Genomic DNA, 21,577 nt, shown 5'->3' on the forward strand with positions numbered 1-21,577 from the left:
AATTGTCTAATGGATGCACCCTATGGGCTTACTTCCCCTATAGCACTTAATCCGCACAGTGTCATAGAACGGAAGCAAGGAACAAACGCCCCACAGAAGTATAGACAGGGGTTTTCAAACTTTTGTGGGTTTGGAGTGTAAAATTCTCCAAGGACCCCTCATAATCGCAACACATAAAACTTAAGTTAATCATGTAGCTGTATAGCTTTTTTTCTGTTAGATGCTTATGTTATATGTATTTTAAAAACATAGAGTGCTAATACCACAATAGTCATGTTAGCAAACTTTGACAGTATGTATAGGATTTTTTTTAAAGGTTTGTTGTTTCTTTGTCAAATGTAGGCCTATTGTGTTGAACACATAGTGTTTGCTTCACAAAACTTTCATTTAGTTAATTAATAGTAAAGTGTTTTGACGTATTGATGTAACGTATCAGCAGATCAATTGGGCAAATTCTGATACTGTAGCATTTTTCGCCATATAAGACAATTTCATATTTTGTAGCAAACCTTGTCAGGGACCCCCTGACAATGTGTTGAGGACCCCTCACTGGTTCACTTTGAGAACCAATGGACTAGAACACATGACCCTTTCAACAATAAAAACAAAAACAATGCTTGAACGTTCTATTTTGTTCCCAATCTGCTTCCGCTTCATTGAGATAACATATGGAATGTTAAAACGGAAGCCTTGTGGGAACAACTATGATGCTGATAATGGAACTCTCTTGAAACGGTCAACAGCGAGTGAGTGGGTCCACACCATCCTCTCTGCAGTTTCTTCTAATATTAACCAGCAGCCTGCATGCTTGGCTTATGCTTGAATGTATGGTTCATGTCAGCAGCTGGAGAGAATGAGCTCACAGTTAAACTGCTTCCCATTGATCAAACAGCATTAAGTAATATAGTTCATTAATCTCTATTGTTCTGGGTGCTCTAAATGCCGTGGGTAAATTACAAGCTATTTATTGCCTTTCCGTCACATCATTCCACTGAATAAAGAAATAAACACTGATCGCTTATCATTGATATCATTGATCATTTATATTCAAAACAGATGAATACAGCCCAGGTCCCATTGGGCCACATTAACCCAACTCATAAGAATTTTAAATAAGAAAAGGGGAAATGTCAAAATACTATGGGGAGCCCTCATGATGTCATAAAACACCTGCTCAGACATCAGGGATGCTGTGCGCATTAGCAAGTCTATGTGGTTCAGAGGCCAATCCTATCCCCTTGCATATACCCTATAGCCCTCGCTGGCATGCATTATAGATGGCGTGGCCTTCCATATTCTCTGTGTTCAGTGTTGGTGATCTGAACATGACTTTGTAAATCGATTTGGATGGAGTTTGTCTGTTGAATAAATAATTGTGGAAACGTGGAGCCTTCATGTACAAATCTGTTGGATGCCTGATGACAGGAAGTTGCCGTGGTGTGTTTCCTCTCTCTCTTTGGTAACTCTCGCTCTTTTCTATCTGAACATGTTTGGCAGCCAGGATTCCAACGCCGCCGCGGATCGTTGGTGATTTTCATTGACTCTTGTGGCGCCTCCATTGCTGAGTTGATTTTAACCACACTTGACCTTTAACCCTCAGTCTATGACATCAGTCTGTTGGTTGACAATCAAATTATTAACCCCTTCCTCCAAATACCCAATTATCCCAAATCTATAAAGTCTCGCTGCAGCTGCTTGGACACCTGAACCCTCCCATTGCTGATGGAGGTATACATTTATTGGTTTGGGTGGGTGGCACAATATCTGGCTACATACTGTTGTGGTAATACATAGCTCAGATCGGACCAGGGCATGATCAGTCCCTGGGTCTGCCAAGGACTGTGATGGATTTGAAAGAGTGACAGTGAACGGCTTGACACACATGGTTTCTGTTCAGCTCAGTGGTATGTTAGATAGTGACAGTGATGTGTAATGTGAGGCTGGAGCTGAGGTATGGTGTAAAGGAGTGAGTTCTCTCTTCTGACTGATGGAGGAGCAATAAAACAATAAAAAGTCTTTCGGAATAGAAAGTCGTCTCGGAAGATATGTCTGTTCTTGATGACTGTGGCTGCTTTTGTTTTCATTTGAATGGCTGTGGAAAGGTTATTTGAAGGCTCTGGTAACAATAACAGACTACTCTGTGACAAACACACACACACACACACACACACACACACACACACACACACACACACACACACACACACACACACACACACACACACACACACACACACACACACACACACACACACACACACACACACACACACACACACACCTCTGACTATTTATGTTCAATTTCACCCCTGAGAAAATTGGGGAGCTGTTTGTGCGGAGATAGCTGGCAGCGCTAGCGGAGAACATAAAAGTGAATGTGGAGCAGCATATGAGGAGCATGAGGAAGAGCAGCCACTCGCCACCGCCACGGCAACAGCAGCAACTCACTTCCCTGCCGCCACGGTAACAGCAGCAACTCACCTCCCCGCCGCCACGGCAACAGCAGCAACTCACCTCCCCGCCGCCACAACGCTACTGACCCCCAGGTGTAAATACTTGTTTTTTAAAAGCAACACTTCCCCCCTCGGGCTTCTCTCTCTCTCTCTCTCTCTCTCTCTCTCTCTCTCTCTCTCTTCATCTCTCTCTCTCTCTGGGCGCCTTTTCTTCATTGCCAGCTATTCTGAGGGCTCAGGAAAACCCACTGCCGAAACTTCACTATAACAGAATGGGAAAATCTGAGTGCAACGGCTGTGTTTGTGAACAGATCCTTCCTCCGAATGAAAATGGATGTCTTCTGAGAGAGACATAGGGTTATGATAACAGCACTGCTGTAGTTGAAAGGTCAAGTCATTGAATTCAGCATAGAATTTTAGAACCTTGAATTGTTGCGGAACGGAATTTTATGTTAGAATGTTATGTTAGAATGTTCAAAAACCCACACCTTTTAGAAGCTGGTAAGGAAAGCTGGCTCTGTAGTGGAAGCTGAACTGGAGTGCATCACTTCAATATCTGACAAAAGGACCCTGAACAAACTGATCAACATATTGGACAATGAGTGTCATCCACTCCACAGCACTATTGTAAAGCAGAAGAGCCTGATCAGATGGAGACTTCGCTCACTGCCTTGCACAACAGACAGACTGAGGAAGTCATTTGTCCCCAGGGCCATTGAACTGTTCAATGCCTCACTTAAGGGAAGAGGAGAGATAGACTTCTCCACATAGTCTGTCTGCCTCTTCACCCCCTCCATGTTTGGATACTGTCTGTCCACTAGCCACTTTGTACCACTGTCTTTCTGCCTCACTGTTTGCATGCTATATTAGCACATATGCATAACCTCTCCCTCCATGCCACAGCTGAATTGTGGCCACACTTATACCTTTTCTTTATATATATATTGTATAGATAGATAGTTTTTTATATTTTTTTTTTATATTACCTTGCCTGCTCTCTGATATGTCCATATTTATTTTATGCTACACTTTATTCTTGCACTGTTGGACTTACTCATTTGCACCATCACCATTAGACTCACTCACCTTACCTTACTATGCACAGAGAATCACAGGCTCAGTCCCTGCCTCAGTCATTGCAAGCGCCTCATGATTAATCACCCACTATGTGGATACTGTTTTTAGAATTGATTTAGATTAAGTGTTATTTAGTATAATTTGTATTTTGGTATATTCTTTATCTTATACTGTCCTTATTGCTTAGTTGTGTTTTTTATATTATATAGGCTACTTTTAATTAGCTGTTAGTGAATGTGATGTCTGTATGCTACTGAGACCTTGAATTTCCCCTTGGGGATCAATAAAGTATCTATCTATCTATCTATCTATCTATCTATCTTTAAGTGTCCCATTACACAGAAATATTGAGACAACGATTTGCCAGGAGTATTTCTCATCACTAAGGTATGAACTAATTTAAATTTAATATAAAACAAATCTCTTTGCATGGATCTATGAATATAATATATTGCTTTTTGGGAAATAAACAGGGGGGGTCTTTTTGGCAGACGGTCCGGTGTAATCGACTTCTTACTCCTGTCGGCTGGTCACATTCTTTTAAGTGCACAGCCACAGGTTGACAACTGTGTAATGGCAAGCCGTAGCCTAAGGGGAGGAAGACTGTTTTCTCCTCGATGCTCCTCCACTGCTCTCACACAAGCTCCGTGGAATAATATTTTTTGGCTACAACTGAAAAACATCCACAATCATCAACCCAACACGCACACACACACACACACAGAGAGACAGACACACACACAAAAACACTTCTTCTGACTTTAACGCCTTTCACAAGAACATTGTGAAAAAGGTGTGACAACTTGCCACTTGCAGTGTGTGTGTGTGTGTGTGCAAGTGTGCATGTGTGTGCGTGTGTTTGGGGATCTGCCAAGCACTCTCTGTCTGTATGCTCCCAACCACACTGAACAAGTGGCTATCTCTCAGTGAGTCATGCTAGCACAAATCAGTGCACAGTTATGATTATTCACTTACTAACACCTCTCACCCTTAATTCCACAATGGCCAGTGAAGAGATGTGAATTAAACAGGAGACTGACTCTGAAGACCTCCGGCTGTCGGGTCATTTTGGCTGAGTGGCCTGCGATCATTTTGCTCAGCTCATTAGCAGTGCTAAGCATGTTGCTCTGTGCCCGGCCTACTGTGCAAGCTTAGCTTCGCTGTGGAGACTGTACTGGATAGTCTAGAACCGCTGTAATGAGAACCAGGTAATGTTTCAGTTGTTTCAAGGTGATGCTCCATTTTTAGCAGCATTAACAATAAGATTGTTTATAGGTGCTTTACCACGACCAAAGCCAGAACCCTTTAGAGCGGACAGGACACTCAGCCTGAGGTTGCTTTAAATGAAACAATGTAACAATAGAGAGATGAACAGAGCTAGATGCATAGATAGATAGATGGATGGATGGATAGATAAACATACAGACAGATAGATAGATGACAGACATAGACAGATATATAGACACGGAGAGAGAGAGAAACAGACACATGGATAGATAGATAGACACGGAGAGAGAAACAGACACATGGATAGATAGACACGGAGAGAGAGAGAAACAGACACATGGATAGATAGATAGACACGGAGAGAGAGAGAAACAGACACATGGATAGATAGATAGACACGGAGAGAGAGAGAAACAGACACATGGATAGATAGATAGACACGGAGAGAGAGAGAAACAGACACATGGATAGATATATAGACACGGAGAGAGAGAGAAACAGACACATGGAGATAGATAGATAGACACGGAGAGAGAGAGAAACAGACACATGGATAGATAGATAGACACGGAGAGAGAGAGAAACAGACACATGGATAGATATATAGACACGGAGAGAGAGAGAAACAGACACATGGATAGATATATAGACACGGAGAGAGAGAGAAACAGACACATGGATAGATAGATAGACACGGAGAGAGAGAGAAACAGACACATGGATAGATAGATAGACACGGAGAGAGAGAGAAACAGACACATGGATAGATATATAGACACGGAGAGAGAGAGAAACAGACACATGGATAGATAGATAGACACGGAGAGAGAGAGAAACAGACACATGGATAGATAGATAGATGGATAATTTCATCTGGCACTGGCACTTTTTAAAAACAAAGAATAGACAAATAATACAAATATAAAAAAATAATAAATAATAGATAAACATACAGACAGATACATGACAGATATAGACAGATATATATATAGAGAGAGAGACATGGACAGATAGATGGATCCTTTCATCTGGCACTGGCACAGATTCAGTCAAATTATATTGAATTCAGATTAATATCCAATACCAAGTAAAGTGCTGTGGATCGATCACAGTGGAACAATAGGCCACTCAACCATAATGTAGCAGCTAAATGCATTAGGGCTGACTGTGCTAAGCTACGCCATTACCAACAGAATGGATTTTCATCGGAGCAAAGCCAGTAATTCCCGCTCTTTTCCCAGCCTTCACCTGTGACCCGCTTCTCCGAAGAAGAAAATCAGGTTCGCTGAACGGACTTATCAGGCTTGGAGGTTGACGTAAGCCCATTCCAAGTACAACAAACACGGTCATGGACACAGGGCCAAATTATCTTCCATCATTTTGTCAGCTTTAATGAAGCCTCTTAGTTCATTATAATGACTTATGGACAACTGGCACCATTAAAGGCCTTGACCATTGGAAGCACTTCGGCCGTGGCACATTCCACTAATAGGCATCTGCACTGGGCAGGAGAGATAAGCTCAATCATGGCAGTAGGCTAAATTACAGAAATGATGCAGACGTTATGGTGAGGGTAGCCTGGCCATTGGCCATCCCCTTGGTATGCTTTGCTTGGAGGGAGATGAAAGGAGATGAAAATCGATCGGAAGTACGTAGGAAGGCAAGGCCAGGCTATGGTGAGGGGCAATGGAGAGGATTTCTATGTTTCCATCTGGAAAGGCCAAATGGAGAACCAAGCAGCATTGTGGATTCTGGTGTGCTTTCAAATTCCTGGTTTGGTAAGAAGACATTTCTTTTAGAAGAGGCCAAAACAGATAACCAAGCTGTTTTATTCTACAACGCAGATGTGCTTTTTGGTGGGCGACATATTTTCTCTGATTTCCATCAAACTTGGTTTGGTAAGCGAACTTCAAACCTTTTACTTTAGGAGAGGCACAACAGAGAAGCAAGCTGTTTTATTCTAAAACTCAAATGTGCTTTTCGGTGGGAGACATATTTTCTCTGATTTCCATCAAACTTGGTTTGGTAAGCGAACTTCAAACCTTTTACTTTAGGAGAGGCACAACAGAGAAGCAAGCTGTGTACTCTGCCGTGCTGGGGAGGGAGAGACAGACAGACTTCCCCTAACTCTACCATGCCAGCCTGTGAGGTCAAGTCTTGGCTGCACCTCGCCCTGGAACTCTCCTCCTCCTCCTCCCCTCCCACTCCCCCTCCGTGTCACATCTGTTGTAATGATGTGGGACATGATGAGCGTTGAACAATGTCAACGCCGCCGGGCAACGTGCGATGGGGCTCTCCGCAGCAGCGGTGGAGTAGGCTACTCGGCAGCCGATGACGGGTGCTGGACACCGCGCCGAGTGCTGCGGCCTGCTCTTGGCTCAGAGCGCGGTCACTGCGGACTCTTGACTACATTCCATCATCGGAGCTGCGCGTCATGCACACTCAGGACTTCATATGGTGGGCGCTCATACACCCCTCCCCACCCCCACTTTTACCCAAGGTTGCCAAATATGGTTGCCAGGCAACCACCCACCCTCACTGAGGGGACCTTTACTGTCCATGCTGATGCGGAGGACAGCGTTTGGGCAGCGTTTACAATGAAGTGGACCGGACAGGAAATTTCACGCCGAGGCGATGAAGAGCCTCCACTCAGAGACAGCCCTTCACAAAACATTACGAAAAGATCACCAACGATCTCCTCTGATTTAGGATTAGAAAACCCATTCATCGTGTTGCTGATTTCCCATTAAAGGAGAATTCCGGTGTGATTTTGACCTAAAGTGTTTTGAAACATGATAGCGAGTGTGAACGTATGTCTCATAGCCCATCCCGGCTTGTCCCCTGCACTCCGAAATCTGGCGCTAGTTAGCCGATGCTACCAACAAGGCGGTCAATGGTGGTGCCTCGGCATCGGCATAGCCATGCAAATAAATCACTGTTTTACACCATTTACGAGGCTCAATGTATCTCCACACTTCATTGGTAGACTTCCGAGGGCCCTGACATTTAAAACGAGACATTGAGAACTTTGAAAAAGCACTGGTAGTTTACTTACAAGACGATTTATACAGACAGTATCTTCTCGAAGTTTAGCGTTTGCAGCCATCTTGAATTTAGTCACGATAAGTCGAGCGACGAGTAAGAATGAACAGGTATGATAAGGGATCAGATTCCAAAAATAATTCTGTGGAAATGCATGGATTCCAGTTGCTGCTACTGGAAGAAACTGTAATCCATGCATTTCCACAGAATTATTTTTGGAATCTAGTCGCTCGACTTATCGTGACTAAATTCAAGATGGCTGCAAACGCTAAACTTCGTGAAGATACTGTCTGTATAAATCGTCTTGTAAGTAAACTACCAGTGCTTTTTCAAAGTTCTCAATGTCTCGTTTTAAATGTCAGGGCCCTCGGAAGTCTACCAATGAAGTGTGGAGATACATTGAGCCTCGTAAATGGTGTAAAACAGTGATTTATTTGCATGGCTATGCCGATGCCGAGGCACCACCATTGACCGCCTTGTTGGTAGCATCGGCTAACTAGCGCCAGATTTCGGAGTGCAGGGGACAAGCCGAGATGGGCTATGAGACATACGTTCACACTCGGTATCATGTTTCAAAACACTTTAGGTCAAAATCACACCGGAATTCTCCTTTAAAAACAGTTCTACACAGAAGATAGAACTGAGATGAAATGTCTATGTCCATTATGAAAAAGTAACAAGCTTGCATGTGGAAAATGGTGTCCTACTTTGGCGAAGCCAGCTGTCTTACAGGTGTGAAATGGAAACATCCAGAAAAAGCCATGTCATGAAAACTGTGTTTGCTAATCTCTGGCTCTGGCCAACGGTACCATTCAGGAAATTAGCAACTGCCATGTCACCTTCCTAGAAAAAGTCCTTTATTGTATTGTACAAAATAAACAAAATGGCCGCCACTTCTGTCATTATTTTCCCATAAAGCCTCAACACCTGGAGGAAATAAACTGAGAATACTCTACAGCCGTCATTTCACTAATAAAAACAAACAAACAAAACAAAACAAGAAAAAGACTTCAAAAAAGAGCACAGACGACAAAAATAAAGCCGAGCCGACAATCGTAGTCAGCCGTCATGTTTCTCGTAAAGTGTGTCCATATTCCTGCCTTCGCGTCACGGGATGAGGGGTGAAAGGTCATTTCTTGGCGTAGGTGATCTTCATGGCACACGTGGCGGTGATGCGGAATCCCTGAAGCGCGTCCTTGGCGACACCTGCCTGTCCCTCGTTCTCGAACTCCACGAAGGAGATGTCGTGCTTCCCTGGGACGAGGCGAACCTCTTTGAAACCGGGAAACCTGATTGGAGTAGGGGCAGAATGCTCAGGTTAGAAACAGAAAGGAACCCCAACAACAGGAAGGAACTCCAACAACATGCAACAATAAAACAACAAGAACAGGATCTTTCCTACTAGACTACTAGTTCAAAAACACTTAATAGTCCTATTTAGTTCATAATTTCTTCAGTAATGGCAATTCAATGTCCAGTCCATTTTTATGTCAATATTGCAACAGTATTCAAGAAGCACTATTACTTCAAAAACATTCAACAGAACTATTGAGTTCATAACTCCTTCAATCATGTCAAATCATTAGCGTCTGTCAGTATCTCTACAGTTTGAGAGGCAAATTTACTTCAAATATATTTAACAGACATAGGCTACAACCTCTTCAGTAATGTTCAGTCATTTTTATTCACTATACAAATACAAAAGTATTGTGAAACTTAATGACTTAGTCACTGAATTCATGCATTTCATTCACGCCCATTGCCACATGTGTATAAAATCAAACACCTGGTCATGCCGTCTGCATTTACAAACGTTAGTGAAAGAACTGGGAAAACAAGTATACAAACACTGGGCTACAAGTTGGCAAAGTTTCAATGGAGCAATTGACATCATATCTGGGAGGTGAACTGCATGAAGATACACTTACTGATTAAACAGCATGGATAACATCATCTCATTGGTTTCCTCCGGCAGGTTCGTCAGGAACAGGATGTAATTCGGTGGGTTATCAGGAACCTGAAAGACAGTTAACTTCCTTAATTCATGGAGGAACACAGAGAAGACCAAATAACAGCGCCCCCTTTTCAAGGGCACAGCACTCTAAGAAATATTTATAGTTATGGCCGAGGCCATTACAATGAAAGTCAATGCGGTGCTTTACGGCCAATTATAAACGCAATGTAATCCAAGACCACGCTTAATCTTCATCTTCGTGTTTGCAGACCAGCACTTTTCAACGCGGAAAAGTCTGACTGTAGAAAACGAGGCACTAGGCCGGTCAATACGAGGTATACTTGGATCATCAGCAGTATTCCCAAAGTCTCAAACAGCAGTAGAAGAGCACATACCTGTGTTGCCGGCGGAGGAGGCTGTGATGGGGCACCCTGCGTACAGGAGGAGATGGGAGATATGGATGAGTTCGGACAAACACCGGATGGATCTGTGGTTAGCTCTGATTAAGAGAGGTGGTCTGGGTCAAAGTGCCCGACTGACATGCTAATCAAAGTACAGTCAAAGCAGACAAAGTAAACAAACAAACAAACAAACAAACACAACCCTGTGATTGTTGTTGTTATTCTTATCATGGCTTCTACTTTTGCCTTCGTTTCTTATAATTATTATTATTTGCCCCTGCTCTTTTACCCAGTCTCAGCTGTATCTAGGCCTAACATATGACTGATCATCAAAGCACAGTGAAAACTAAACAAACTAGACAAATAAAAAACAAACACAGTACCCAACAACACACTACACACGTAGTCGTGTATATATACTTATAATATACTTAATACTATCTTCATGACTGCTTACATTTTTTTGATTAGATTAGATTAGCCTTTATTGTCTCAAACTGAGAAATGTGTCTATTTGAAATGTTTGCTATTGTTGTTTCCTATTGTTGTTTTCATTATGGTTTCCGTTGTATTACATATGATTCTGTGAGTAGGCTTTACATTTTTTTTAAAGATCGGCTTCTAGTTGGCTGTTCACCCTGTCACCACTAAGCAAACTGACAGAACTTCCTTCTGAAGCCTCTGGATAAAAATGCCCCTTCAATCTTCTCCATTGTGAAAAAACAACAACTAGCTGTTGTACAAGCCAAGACTCACTCATACATTGTACATTATTGATTTTGCAGCACTACAGAACGACTTTGAGAAAAATGAACTATTTTGTCACTCTTACAACTGTTATAATAAAATAAAGAAGGCACCTCTGAGCTTTGGGGATGAAGACACCAGAGTCTATAGACTTTTTACCCAAACACTGACCTACATCTGACGAGCACAGATGTAAACAAACTGGAGGTCATATGCTCGACTCCATGTGGCCGCAAAGCTTGTCACTGTAAGTAAAATCATCAGAGCTTCTCCCTTTAGGCCACTGGGTAAAAGCTACCTGGCCTCAAGTATTCCCAGTCGTGAAGAAGCAACTCTGATAGTATGACAGTCAGTCAGTCTTGGTCCTAGCTAACTGGCTCAAGAGGCTGCTAAGCTTGTCACTGTAACTAAAACCATCAGAGCGTCTCCCTTTAAGCCTCAGGCATTCTCAGTCGTGAAGAAGCAACTCGGCTAGTATGATGTGTATGATGTGCATGAAAGGTAGTCAGTGCCTGTTATAGTTTTTGCTGCGCTACAGAATGTATCTGACTAAAAACAATGTTGCAAGTCCTCTTAAGATAAAACAAGACAGCACCACTGAAAATTGGTGATTTAGACGTTTAACATACGATGCAGGGATGGTCATGGTTAATTAGAACAACCAGCTAACAATAGCCACTGGTGCCCAATGTAACATATAGCACTGGCTAACAGATTAATTAAAAAAGACTAACTTTACTCAAACACTGGCCAGACTTAGGCTCTCATTCAGATCACAGTCAGAGGGTACCTGGGCACTGTTATCTATGTTCCAGACTTGACAAGACAGCAGAGAAGTTAACACCGTCAGACTCCTCTCGTCTCGTCTCATCTGTGCTCACACAGGTGACTGTCTAGATGATTGCCCATGCCTTATCTCTTCCTGGTCTTCCAGACCATAGGCCTTGCCTAGCCATGTCGTCTTCCATCTGATGTGCTTCAGACAGGCTTCTAGCTCTTTTTAACAGCTTTTTTTGTAAGTTTCCTTAAACTCAATCAAGATAAGACAGAAGCTATTCTCATTTCCACCCCTAACATTCTGAAAAAAGTGGAACATCTGCAGCAATCTATCGCTGGCTATTTCACTACCACCTCTGCTGAAGTAAGAAATCTGGGCGTAATCCTGGATCCTACTCTCTCATTTGATTCACATATCAAAAACATCACCAGAACGTCTTTCTTCCATCTCAAAAGCATCTCCAAACTGCCCGTCCTTCAACTCATCTACAACAGAAACACTTATACATGCATTCATTACATCTAGTCTAGACTACTGCAATGCTCCACTATACCTTATTGCCCTTGGGTACCTTGAAAGGCACTTTTCTAAATTAAACATATTATTATTCTTGTTATATACTGGCAGTTTTCTAGAGTTTTCTTCAGGGTCAGAAATGACTTGGCTATGGTTTATTAGGGACCCCTAAATTAATTACTGGACATGTAGTCATGTGAAGGACAGGTAAGCACACCTGTTGTTCACACTAGCCTGACCCAGGCTGTGTATTATTACTACAGCTCTGTGGAACAGGACAAAGTACCCAACAAATATGAACAAAAATATATGAGTCATTCTATGAAACGGGTGCCTTTTCCACTATATAATTTTCATCAAAAGTAAACTTCTTTTCAATATACATATAGGCCTAGGGAACCCTCATAAGCTTTTGTTGGTGCCAGTGCTTGGCTTGCCCTTCTACAATTTAAGTGACCTTTACTTTTCAAAAACTTTTGTAGGACAGGTGTGTACTTTGTTGGGATTTTGACCTAGCATATTTTGCGTATTTTCATTACTTTTTACATATCGTGTTACTAGGAGTACAACTTCCAGTTTTTCTAACAATACTTTTCCAGGGCTGGTCATTCGTAATTCCATTACTTCTCCAGACCTGTGCAAGCCCCCCTGCTGCTGCTGTTGCCGTAGGAATTTACTAGATGACAAAAACACGGTCAGCAGCAGAACGTACCCCTGCAGGCTTCCTGTTGGCGTTGAGTGCCTGTTCCAGAGCCTTCTTCTTCTTCTCCTTCTTCTTGTCCTTATCACCGTACGTGCCACGCATCTTGGAGATGACCTCCGAGTCGGTTTTGGCATACTGAATACGCTGCACAAACAGGAGAAATTACATTCAGTTACAATGCCAAGTGCACTCTTTTGATTATCCAAGATCATTTTAGTGACGCAGCTTGACAGCAAAATAATGCTTAATTAGTTTCCTTGGACCCCCGAAACAATTCTAACAAGGTGTTCTAAAACTAAAGGGTGTAGGCTGAAAGCTAACAAATCAGTACACACAATATCTTGGTATCCACGTGGATATTTCCCTTTGGAGTTAGTTAGTTAGTCAGTTAATAAGTAAGTAAGTACGTATGTATCTATCTATCTATGTCTGCTGTGTGTGTGCAACCGGTGTTGGGTTTGCCTGCACGTCTCAGCCTGGACTCGAGCCCACAAACAGCAGCACCTCGGATTGGGACTCGAGTGCACTAGAAACCGAGCTAAAAGCCCAGTCTGCTAGCTTTCTCACTAGTACGCCTGTTAAGGTGTTGGAGGAGGAGGTTTGCACAATGTACATACTGCACAGCTATGAACCAGCCGGCTGCCGTTACATGTGCAGGCACTCACCATGGGTTTGTTGTAGAAGGGGAAGCCTTGGAGTTGCCTGAGGGCGTTGGTGGCGGAGGCAAGCTCTTTGAACACCACAAAAGACTGGCCCCTCATCTTCATCGTCTTCATCGCCACTATATCCAGTATCTGGCCAAACTGGGAGAAGAGCAGGTAGAGCGCCCTCTTCAGCTCTGGAGGGTAAGAAAGAGAGGGATAAATGAGTATGATCTACAAAGTGTAATACAAGACACTAGAGTGCAGCTATTACGTAGGCCTACATAGAAAAGCAAGAGCTGAGGGAGCAACATGAATGTACCTGATATCTAGTCTGTCTATAATCTAGAGAGTAAATAGTAGTAGTTCTTGAATCAGATGCTGGCAAAACATCGCTACCTCTGCTGTGAACAAAATAATGAACTTATGATGATCAAGTATGAGTTTCTGGCCAAGATCTGTGGCCTTTTAACTTGAATAAAATCCCTGAATAACGCTGTGCCCAACAGGAAACTGTGAGAGGACAAATGCATGAAAGCTAACGTTAAATAGTCCAATATCAGAGCGCAACTAAATGGTAACGTTACGTCAACGTTACAGTTAGCTAACTTAACTAGCCGACTAGCCAAGTTCATGTAACAGGACTGGAATGCACGAGACTTACCTTCCTTCTTTATCTTGTCATTTACATTGTTTATGTAAATCGTATGATTCGGTCGTATATCCATGACTGGAGGATTACTGTGAATGAATTAACTCTAAAAGGGCAGAATGAGAATACACTGAATGTTAACAAGCCATTGATAAACGCGTTGCAAGACACACTTCTTCAAATGGCAAATACCCCAACAAAAGATAGCTAGCAAACAAATGTATGTGTAAATACCTGCATTTTAAGGACAAGCTTAAACTGTAATTTAGATATTAAGACAGTTCTAAGACACTCACCACACTGTTCTTGCTTTGAAAACTCCACCGGAAAATACAGACTCGCGGTTCCTACATGCGCATCCTTCTTTGTGAGAGCTTTAGGAAATCGCTATAGCGCCACCATGCGTGTTGGAGTACGGAGTTTTGAACCAAAGGAGAGGATTGCCAAAGGACGGCTGATGTGTTTCATTCAACCTATCAGTTAATATGTTAATAATGTATATGCTATGGAATTGCACTACTACGTGAAAAAAAAATAGCACACTTCTCTCATCAAAAAAGCTAATATTATCAAACGCGTTTATGGCTTTGCTCTATTTGTCCTGTGTCGGGTGCCGTGTGAGTTTATTCCAATCGATTGTTTTGTCCTTTCCCAGCACCCGTTTGCCACTGACTAACCAGTGACGCCGCCGCCGCCGCCAGTTCGGCTATCTTAGGCGAATAAACAACCATGTCAACAAGAGGGATCATATAACCTAGTCATACCTGCTGCCGCGCTCATATACAGAGTAACGAGTGTACAATGACCGCATTAGAACGTGCAAGACACACGTCTCTTGCCTGATTAACATTACGAGAAATCTCTGTAACGTTATCGGGATTGCCAAGGGCTCCGTGAAGAGGCGGCGAACGGCTAACTAGCTAACGAAAGCAGACGCCAGCTAATTAAATGCAACTTTAACATTGACAGTAAAACCCTCCTTGTGAGTGAAATCGATCAGTCTCGTTCTTATCTAGTGGCTATTAAATAGGAGATCACCTTCATAATAGTTGACCCAACACATCTTGAATTGAGACACGCGCGAGTCAGTAGCTGGGATGTGCAATGGCATCGGTCCGGGTGGCTGTGCGGGTCAGGCCCATGAACAGACGGTAAGTACGAGCCTTATTGAACCTACCGCTACCAATGTTGAAGTCATAGGAAAACACAGGGGATAACATTGCAACCTGATATTGGAGCTGTCAACACTGAAGCCAAATTGAGAGAGTAGCTAGAAGTTGCATGGTTGTTGTGGTCCAACTCCTGAAATAGGTTTGAGCAACCATACTAACGCAACTCGCAAAGTTTTGCAATCTAATTTATGTTGTCTTTCGCGAGTTTAAACACAAACGTTAGAATTTATTGTAGGCTAAGCAATTACCATCATGGCCTTGTTGTAGACCATTCTCATTTGTAGCCTAGCCCAGTGTTTTTCAACCTTTTTTGTGCCACGGCACACTTTTGACACTTAAAATGTCCCACGGCACACTTTTGACACTTAAAATGTCCCACAGCACACTAACATCCTGTGTGAAGAAAAAAGAAACATACCATAGCCTAAAATTTAAACTAATACACAGATATGGCCTTATTATGGCTTCTATGCAAGACCTGCTCAATAAAACAAGCGCCCTCTGTTTCATTTGTAGGTGACTATATCTAATTTAATTGTTGTTATGAACTGGATATACAGTATGATGATTCTGTGAATACTGGATATGGGGCCCCCGTTGTACAATGCCTGCATACCACAAATAGTGCAATCATACAATCAATGAGAGCATGTGGATATAAATTCTTTGATGCAACAGTTGCTTTTCTGGACCAGTGAGTGACATTAGGGTAATTTTCTGCGGCACACCTGATGATCTCTCACGGCACACTAGTGTGCCCCGGCACAGTGGTTGAAAAACACTGGCCTAGCCTACCAGATGCGTTATGCATGTTACACATCAACTTCTTCACCCATAGGTTACCCAACTTGTTGCTCTTTTTTATGCGGCCTATAGAAACACTACATATAACTTTCACAAGGTTAACGTCCTTTCTAGCCTACCGTCTGCACTTTTTAATCCTTTTTAGAAGAAGGGCACCTAAAAAAGGTCTGGCCTGACTTGTTTTGCCTCAAGTGACTTGTTTCTAGAAGGTGTTGTCACCCTAAAAGTCCAGTGAATGGTCTGTTCAACTTCTTGAACACTGAATAGCACTGAAGAAAGGCTAATCCTTGATTCTTTACATTGCCATTTGATGTCAACAATTTCAATGGCTTGTTGGAAGATATGAAAGACGACTCGTCAGAAGAAGACAACACCAACATTGGTTTCCCTAACATACAGTTGATTATGAACATGAACAGATGGTGAAACTAACAACCATCATTGTCTACTACCTAGTGACATATGTTGCTTTTTCATTGAACTTGTGTCAACAAATATACCCTGCCAAATTTTCGGAAGGTACTCGTGAGGACAATCAATGGCTGTAAAGCCGTCAGACGGTCGATTGGCTGGTTCTTGTAATGGTCTCATGAGCTAAACTGTATTTTAGCTCCAACATTACACAAGATTAAACTCAGATTGAATTATTGTAGTAGTCCATATGTTTTAACTGTATAATTTATCCCAAATAGCATAAATGTCAACCACAGCAGTCTTGGGCATCTCCTTGCCTTGCAGAAACACCTTTTGGCCACTCTTTTATGGCCTCCATCACCATCAAGCTGAAAGGAAACACCCATTGGAACAAACAGCCTTCAGGCCATCCTTACAAATATTCTTGTTTGCAGTAACAGCCAAAAAAAAAAAAAGATGGGTCGGTAGGTAGCGGTCTTTTTTTGTGTCTAACCTATAACATCAAATAAATCAATTGTCATCAGTTGTTGTATGGTATGCACGTCCATAGTGGGATATTTGCACGCACAGCACTATTAAAGCTCATTCGAGATCCAAAATGTTGCGGAGCTCCACCTGTAAGATATATGACAGATTCCTACACGTGAGATAACTTCGTTTTTAAGACAATTGATTGGTCAGTGTGCGGTAGATTACACGATTTGAGCTATAACTTAGCACATAACCTCCTCCCGACCAGGTTTGGTTGACAGCATAAGATACCATGGTGATATAGCGACACTAAAACAGATCCACTTTCGTGTCACAGCATAGCCTGGCTTTGAACGCAACATACCTCGCTAACCCACTAATCGAGATTCGTAGTACACCCCAAGGGTCGGTCGGGTTTTGGCAAACGAAAATATTTTTAAGGATGGCCTCACTATGAGGCACCAGCTATTAATCTAGAACCTTGAGATGATTATTTGCCCTGTAGATGGAACCCTCAGATGTGAATGCCCTGGCTATAAATAAACTCTTGGTATTGTGCGCCAGAGCTGTTTCCAAAAGGAGGGTAGTACTTCAGGGTGGGGGGAACGAGAAGAGAATAGGACAGGAGACGGGAGAGAGTCCAATCTGGCATTGTTGCACAGTGCTTACAAAGAGGCCTTTCTCTCTCTCTCTCTCTCTCTCTCTCTCTCTCTCTCTCTCTCTCTCTCTCTCTCTCTCTCTCTCTCTCTCTCTCTCTCTCTCTCTCTCTCTCTGTGTGTGTGTGTGTGTGTGTGTGTGAGTGAGTGAGTGAGTTTGAAAAGTTTGAGACATTGAAAAGACATTGAAAAGAGGCCAGGCGTCTGTTGAGGGTCACTCTAATGAAATCAGCATTTTATCCACAAAATGTCCTCCCCCAGTTCAAAGTCAGTCAGATGCGATCAACATGTTATGTCCAGCTGTCACAAGTGGTTGGAGTCAGCCGCTTCCACTTTCTGTAGGTGCAAGTTTGCTTGGACACGCTCGCTCTCTCTCTCTTTCTGTGTGCGTGTGTATGTGTGAGAGAGAGAGAGAGAGAGAGAGAGAGAGAAGAGAGAGAGAGACAGAAGAGAGAGGGCGTGACTCTCTCTGTCCCAATTTCATCATATTTCATTGTAGTGCATTCTCTAGCTTGGGCTTGGCTCAGCACAAAGTAGGCTAATGACCTGGCTTGGGTTTTAGCTGTATAGACTGAACTCCTCAAAGGCCTAACCAAAAGCTAAAACGTAATAGCGCTGCAACAAGTACAGCACATCTCTCTCCTCTGCTCTCTCTTCATGATGGTGGTGAGTGGTCTTAGGCATCCCTCTCCCTTTCCTCATGTAGGGAGAAAGAGAGAGACAGAGAGAGAGAAAGAAAGAAGAAGAGACAGATTCTTGATTTAATTCCCTCATAGTTCAGCACAGTACACTGTCTAGCGTTGGGCTCAGGCCAAAGGAGGCTAAGTATCTGGCCTGAATTAGCCACCCTCCAAATGACCAAATCACTGGCCACACTACTGAAGGAAGGCCTGACCAGAGCTAAAATGATCAGTATTGAAAAAAAATAAAATAAAAATCCTTTCAGCTTTCCCTTTCAGCTGGTGCCAAGAGCTGTTTCTTTCTCTCTCTCTCTCTCTCTCTCTCTCTCTCTTTCTCTCTCTCTCTGTCTCTCTCTCTTGCTCTCTCTCTCTCTGTCTGTCTCCCTCTTTTTCTCTATCTCCATCTGAGAGAGATTTACTTTTTTCCTCATAGATCATGGCTTCTTTCAGCTCAGGGGTGCATTTCCCAAAGCCATAGTTGCTAAGCTGTTTTGGATTTGGTTTTGAGGGGTTTGTTTATTTTTATGTGATCAAAGTCAAAATGAATGAATTAAGCTCTGGCTGCTGCTTTAATATTATGAATTTGGAAGATGGCCTAATCTTTTATTTAGGTTTAGGCCTTTAAAACATATATTTTTATTTTATTTACAGTTAGAACAGATACCTTAATTTTACAAAAGTCTTGTTGTATTTAAAAGTCATGTTGTATTTATTCCTTCTTGAAGAAGCATAAAACAACGCAAGACAAGACATAATGAGCAGAAGATGATGCAGATTGTGGTGTCATTTTTAATTGTCAGGATTCTGCTCCAGTGTCGATTTCCTGAAAACATTATATCCTTGTGGTTCCCGGTTCCTGTGTATTACAGTGGATGTTTTTTCCCCATTACATAATAGGGGCCTTCTCCTGGGAATCTAATTTGGTACTCTTGAATGAAGGCTCTTTCACCTTATGCAGAACCGTGTGTGTGTGTGTTTGTGTGTTTTACAGGGAGAAGGAGTTGTCTGCCAAATGTATCATAGAAATGGATGGGAACAAGACTACCATCACCAACCTGAAGGTATGCACAACACAAGTAATCTGGGTCACACTATCAGCATCAGGATTCCCAGCTGTCATCTGGACTGATAGAAAAAACTTGGCCTTCTTGTGGACTTCAAGACTTCAGCCAATAATCAATATCAGTCAATGAAACACAATATTGATTGTTTTTTCTCGCTATTGCAGCAGTAGACACCCTATAATTTCATGTGGTAACACGCTATTTTAAATTTTAGCAATTGTACATTAATGTACAATTAAGTGATGACCTGCCATAACATTTTAATTTTTTTATTTGTAATTTCTCTTGGAAAAAGAATATGAGAACATAATCGTTATGAAGTTGTGTGGTATGTCTTCCTCCCTCTCTTCTCTCTCTCTCTCTCTCTCTCTCTCTCTCTCTCTCTCTCTCTATGTGTTCAGATGTCAGATGGAGTGACAGGCGACTCCTTGCGGGAGAGAACTAAGACCTTCACGTATGACTTCTCCTACGACTCGGGCGACTGTAAAAGCACCAACTTCGTCTCTCAAGAGAAGGTGAGTTGGAAGCTAGTCTGTCTGTTGGTTTTGCCCCACCCTCCCTTCCCCATGTGTCATTCAGAAGGTGCTAGAAGAAAATGGTACCATAAGCAAAGCCTACTCTGATAAAGGTCTGACTGACCGAAACGTTAGTTTATTAATAAACTGGCAGCTCCTTGCGTTGCGTTGAAGTTGTCTTTACGAAATGCTGCACCTGCAGTATCATCTATCAAGGTGTGCAGGCTCCCCTCTATCCATAAGCACAGCTAACAGTTGTACACTAGAGCTGTACGCTAGAGTGTACTGTGTGTGTTGAGGGCCACGTCCTGGTTCAGACCTCAGGACCAAACTGATTTTATTCTTTTTTTTTTTCCATATCAAATCTGATTAGGCTGGAAGCTGATTACTGTGCGAATTGCAGCAGTGTTTGTTATTTGTTCACAGAAAAATGTTGACCCTGTGGTTTGATTCTGTGTCAGGAAGTTAGAGTAGACTTTAAACAAGGACTGTATGTCCAGACGCATGAAACATAGTAACTTGTGTTGTTTTGACTTGTATTGTCTGTTTTTTGTTTTGGGCTTCTGTACAAAAGGCATTAAACGTTAGAGTGTGGTACTCTTGAAGTGTGGCCTTAATCTTAAGTGGGGCATGTGGACTTAATTTAACTCCATGGCCACCAGTGAGGGCTGCAAAGTGCTGTCATTTAGGCCTGATAATGTTAAAAGATGCACCCAATAGTCCCTGTGTTTGCTAATATGTCCATCTATTGTCATCTTCATGCATAATGAGATAAATAGGATCACACACACACACACACACACACACACACACACACACACACACACTTGAGTTGAACAAGGGTTCTGAAGTATTCCTCCTCTCTGATGCCGGGTTCCTGTCTTTTTTGTACTGCTGCCGCAGGTTTTTAAAGACCTGGGCTCTGTTGTCCTCAAGGCTGCGTTTGAGGGCTACAACGCCTGCATCTTCGCCTACGGTCAGACCGGATCTGGGAAGTCCTACACCATGATGGGGAATCCGGTAAGACCATGACTCAGCAGTTCTCCTCTGCTGAGCAGCAGCCTACATTCACAAATATGCGATTTAAATGTTGGAGGATCAATGGGATTATGTGTGATGCGTTTAGTATCCGGGTTATAATTGGGATTTTGACATATCCCGGTTTTGTATTTGCGCATGTAAACATCATATCCCGATTTCTCGTTTTAATGAGCTACGCTACCACCAGAACTTCTTCCTAGGCAGGCAAGCAGACAGGTGTCCTCGTGCTCCTCGACTCCCTCGTCCCCACCGGTTGTCATCAGCCACAAGAGCTTCAAACCCTCCTCACATTTCCTCCTTTTAAGACCGATTCCAAACACGCCGAGAAATAGCTTACAGGAAATGAGATTTTGTCCATCAGACCTCTTAATGTTTCTTTCTTTCTTTCTTTCTCTCTCTCTCTCTCTCTCTCTCTCCCTCTCTCCCTCCTCCCCCCACCCCTGCTGTGAGCTCTCAAAGGCTGCTGTCTCCATAGGTGGCCTGTGGTCATTATCTAATGGTGCGCCTGAGGCCAAGACTCAATTTAGTCTGTGGTGATGCTGATGGGATGCTATTATAAAAACGGCTAG

General features: G+C 42.6%; 2 protein-coding genes across 2 annotated transcripts in view; one reads left to right on the forward strand and one right to left on the reverse strand.

Moving 5' to 3' along the window:
• Positions 1 to 8,639: 8,639 nt before the first annotated feature.
• Positions 8,640 to 14,555, reverse strand: snrpb2 (small nuclear ribonucleoprotein polypeptide B2). Its single transcript, XM_076288269.1, has 7 exons — positions 14,488 to 14,555; positions 14,204 to 14,297; positions 13,564 to 13,736; positions 12,908 to 13,042; positions 10,149 to 10,184; positions 9,728 to 9,816; positions 8,640 to 9,088 (listed from the first exon to the last, which is right to left on the reverse strand). Exons 2-7 carry the CDS (start codon positions 14,265 to 14,267, stop codon positions 8,929 to 8,931), a joined length of 657 nt encoding a protein of 218 aa, XP_076144384.1. The 5' UTR covers positions 14,268 to 14,297; positions 14,488 to 14,555; the 3' UTR covers positions 8,640 to 8,928.
• Positions 14,556 to 14,867: 312 nt separating this feature from the next.
• The window catches only part of kif16ba (kinesin family member 16Ba), a 28,535-nt gene continuing 21,825 nt past the window's right edge, over positions 14,868 to 21,577 (forward strand). Inside the window, exons 1-4 of the mRNA XM_076279568.1 lie at positions 14,868 to 15,342; positions 19,380 to 19,449; positions 19,854 to 19,967; positions 20,871 to 20,987. Coding sequence (XP_076135683.1) covers positions 15,296 to 15,342; positions 19,380 to 19,449; positions 19,854 to 19,967; positions 20,871 to 20,987 — 348 coding nt within the window. The 5' untranslated portion in view covers positions 14,868 to 15,295. The remainder of the gene's footprint in view (positions 15,343 to 19,379; positions 19,450 to 19,853; positions 19,968 to 20,870; positions 20,988 to 21,577) is intronic.

Source organism: Alosa pseudoharengus, unplaced genomic scaffold (assembly GCF_046254945.1).
Source record: "Alosa pseudoharengus isolate Yale_2024_CS ecotype anadromous, Long Island Sound unplaced genomic scaffold, YU_APseudo_1.1 YU_APseudo_1.1_scf_1, whole genome shotgun sequence".
Taxonomy (NCBI): Eukaryota; Metazoa; Chordata; class Actinopteri; order Clupeiformes; family Clupeidae; genus Alosa; species Alosa pseudoharengus.

Coding starts and splice junctions, on each gene's coding strand:
- snrpb2 (XM_076288269.1), bottom strand. CDS start 14,267: ATGGATATACGACCGAATCATACGATTTACATAAACAATGTAAATGAC. Junction 13,043..13,563: donor CCTTCTACAACAAACCCATG/GTGAGTGCCTGC, acceptor CTGTTTGTGCAG/CGTATTCAGTATGCCAAAAC. Junction 9,817..10,148: donor CTCCTCCGCCGGCAACACAG/GTATGTGCTCTT, acceptor ACTGTCTTTCAG/GTTCCTGATAACCCACCGAA.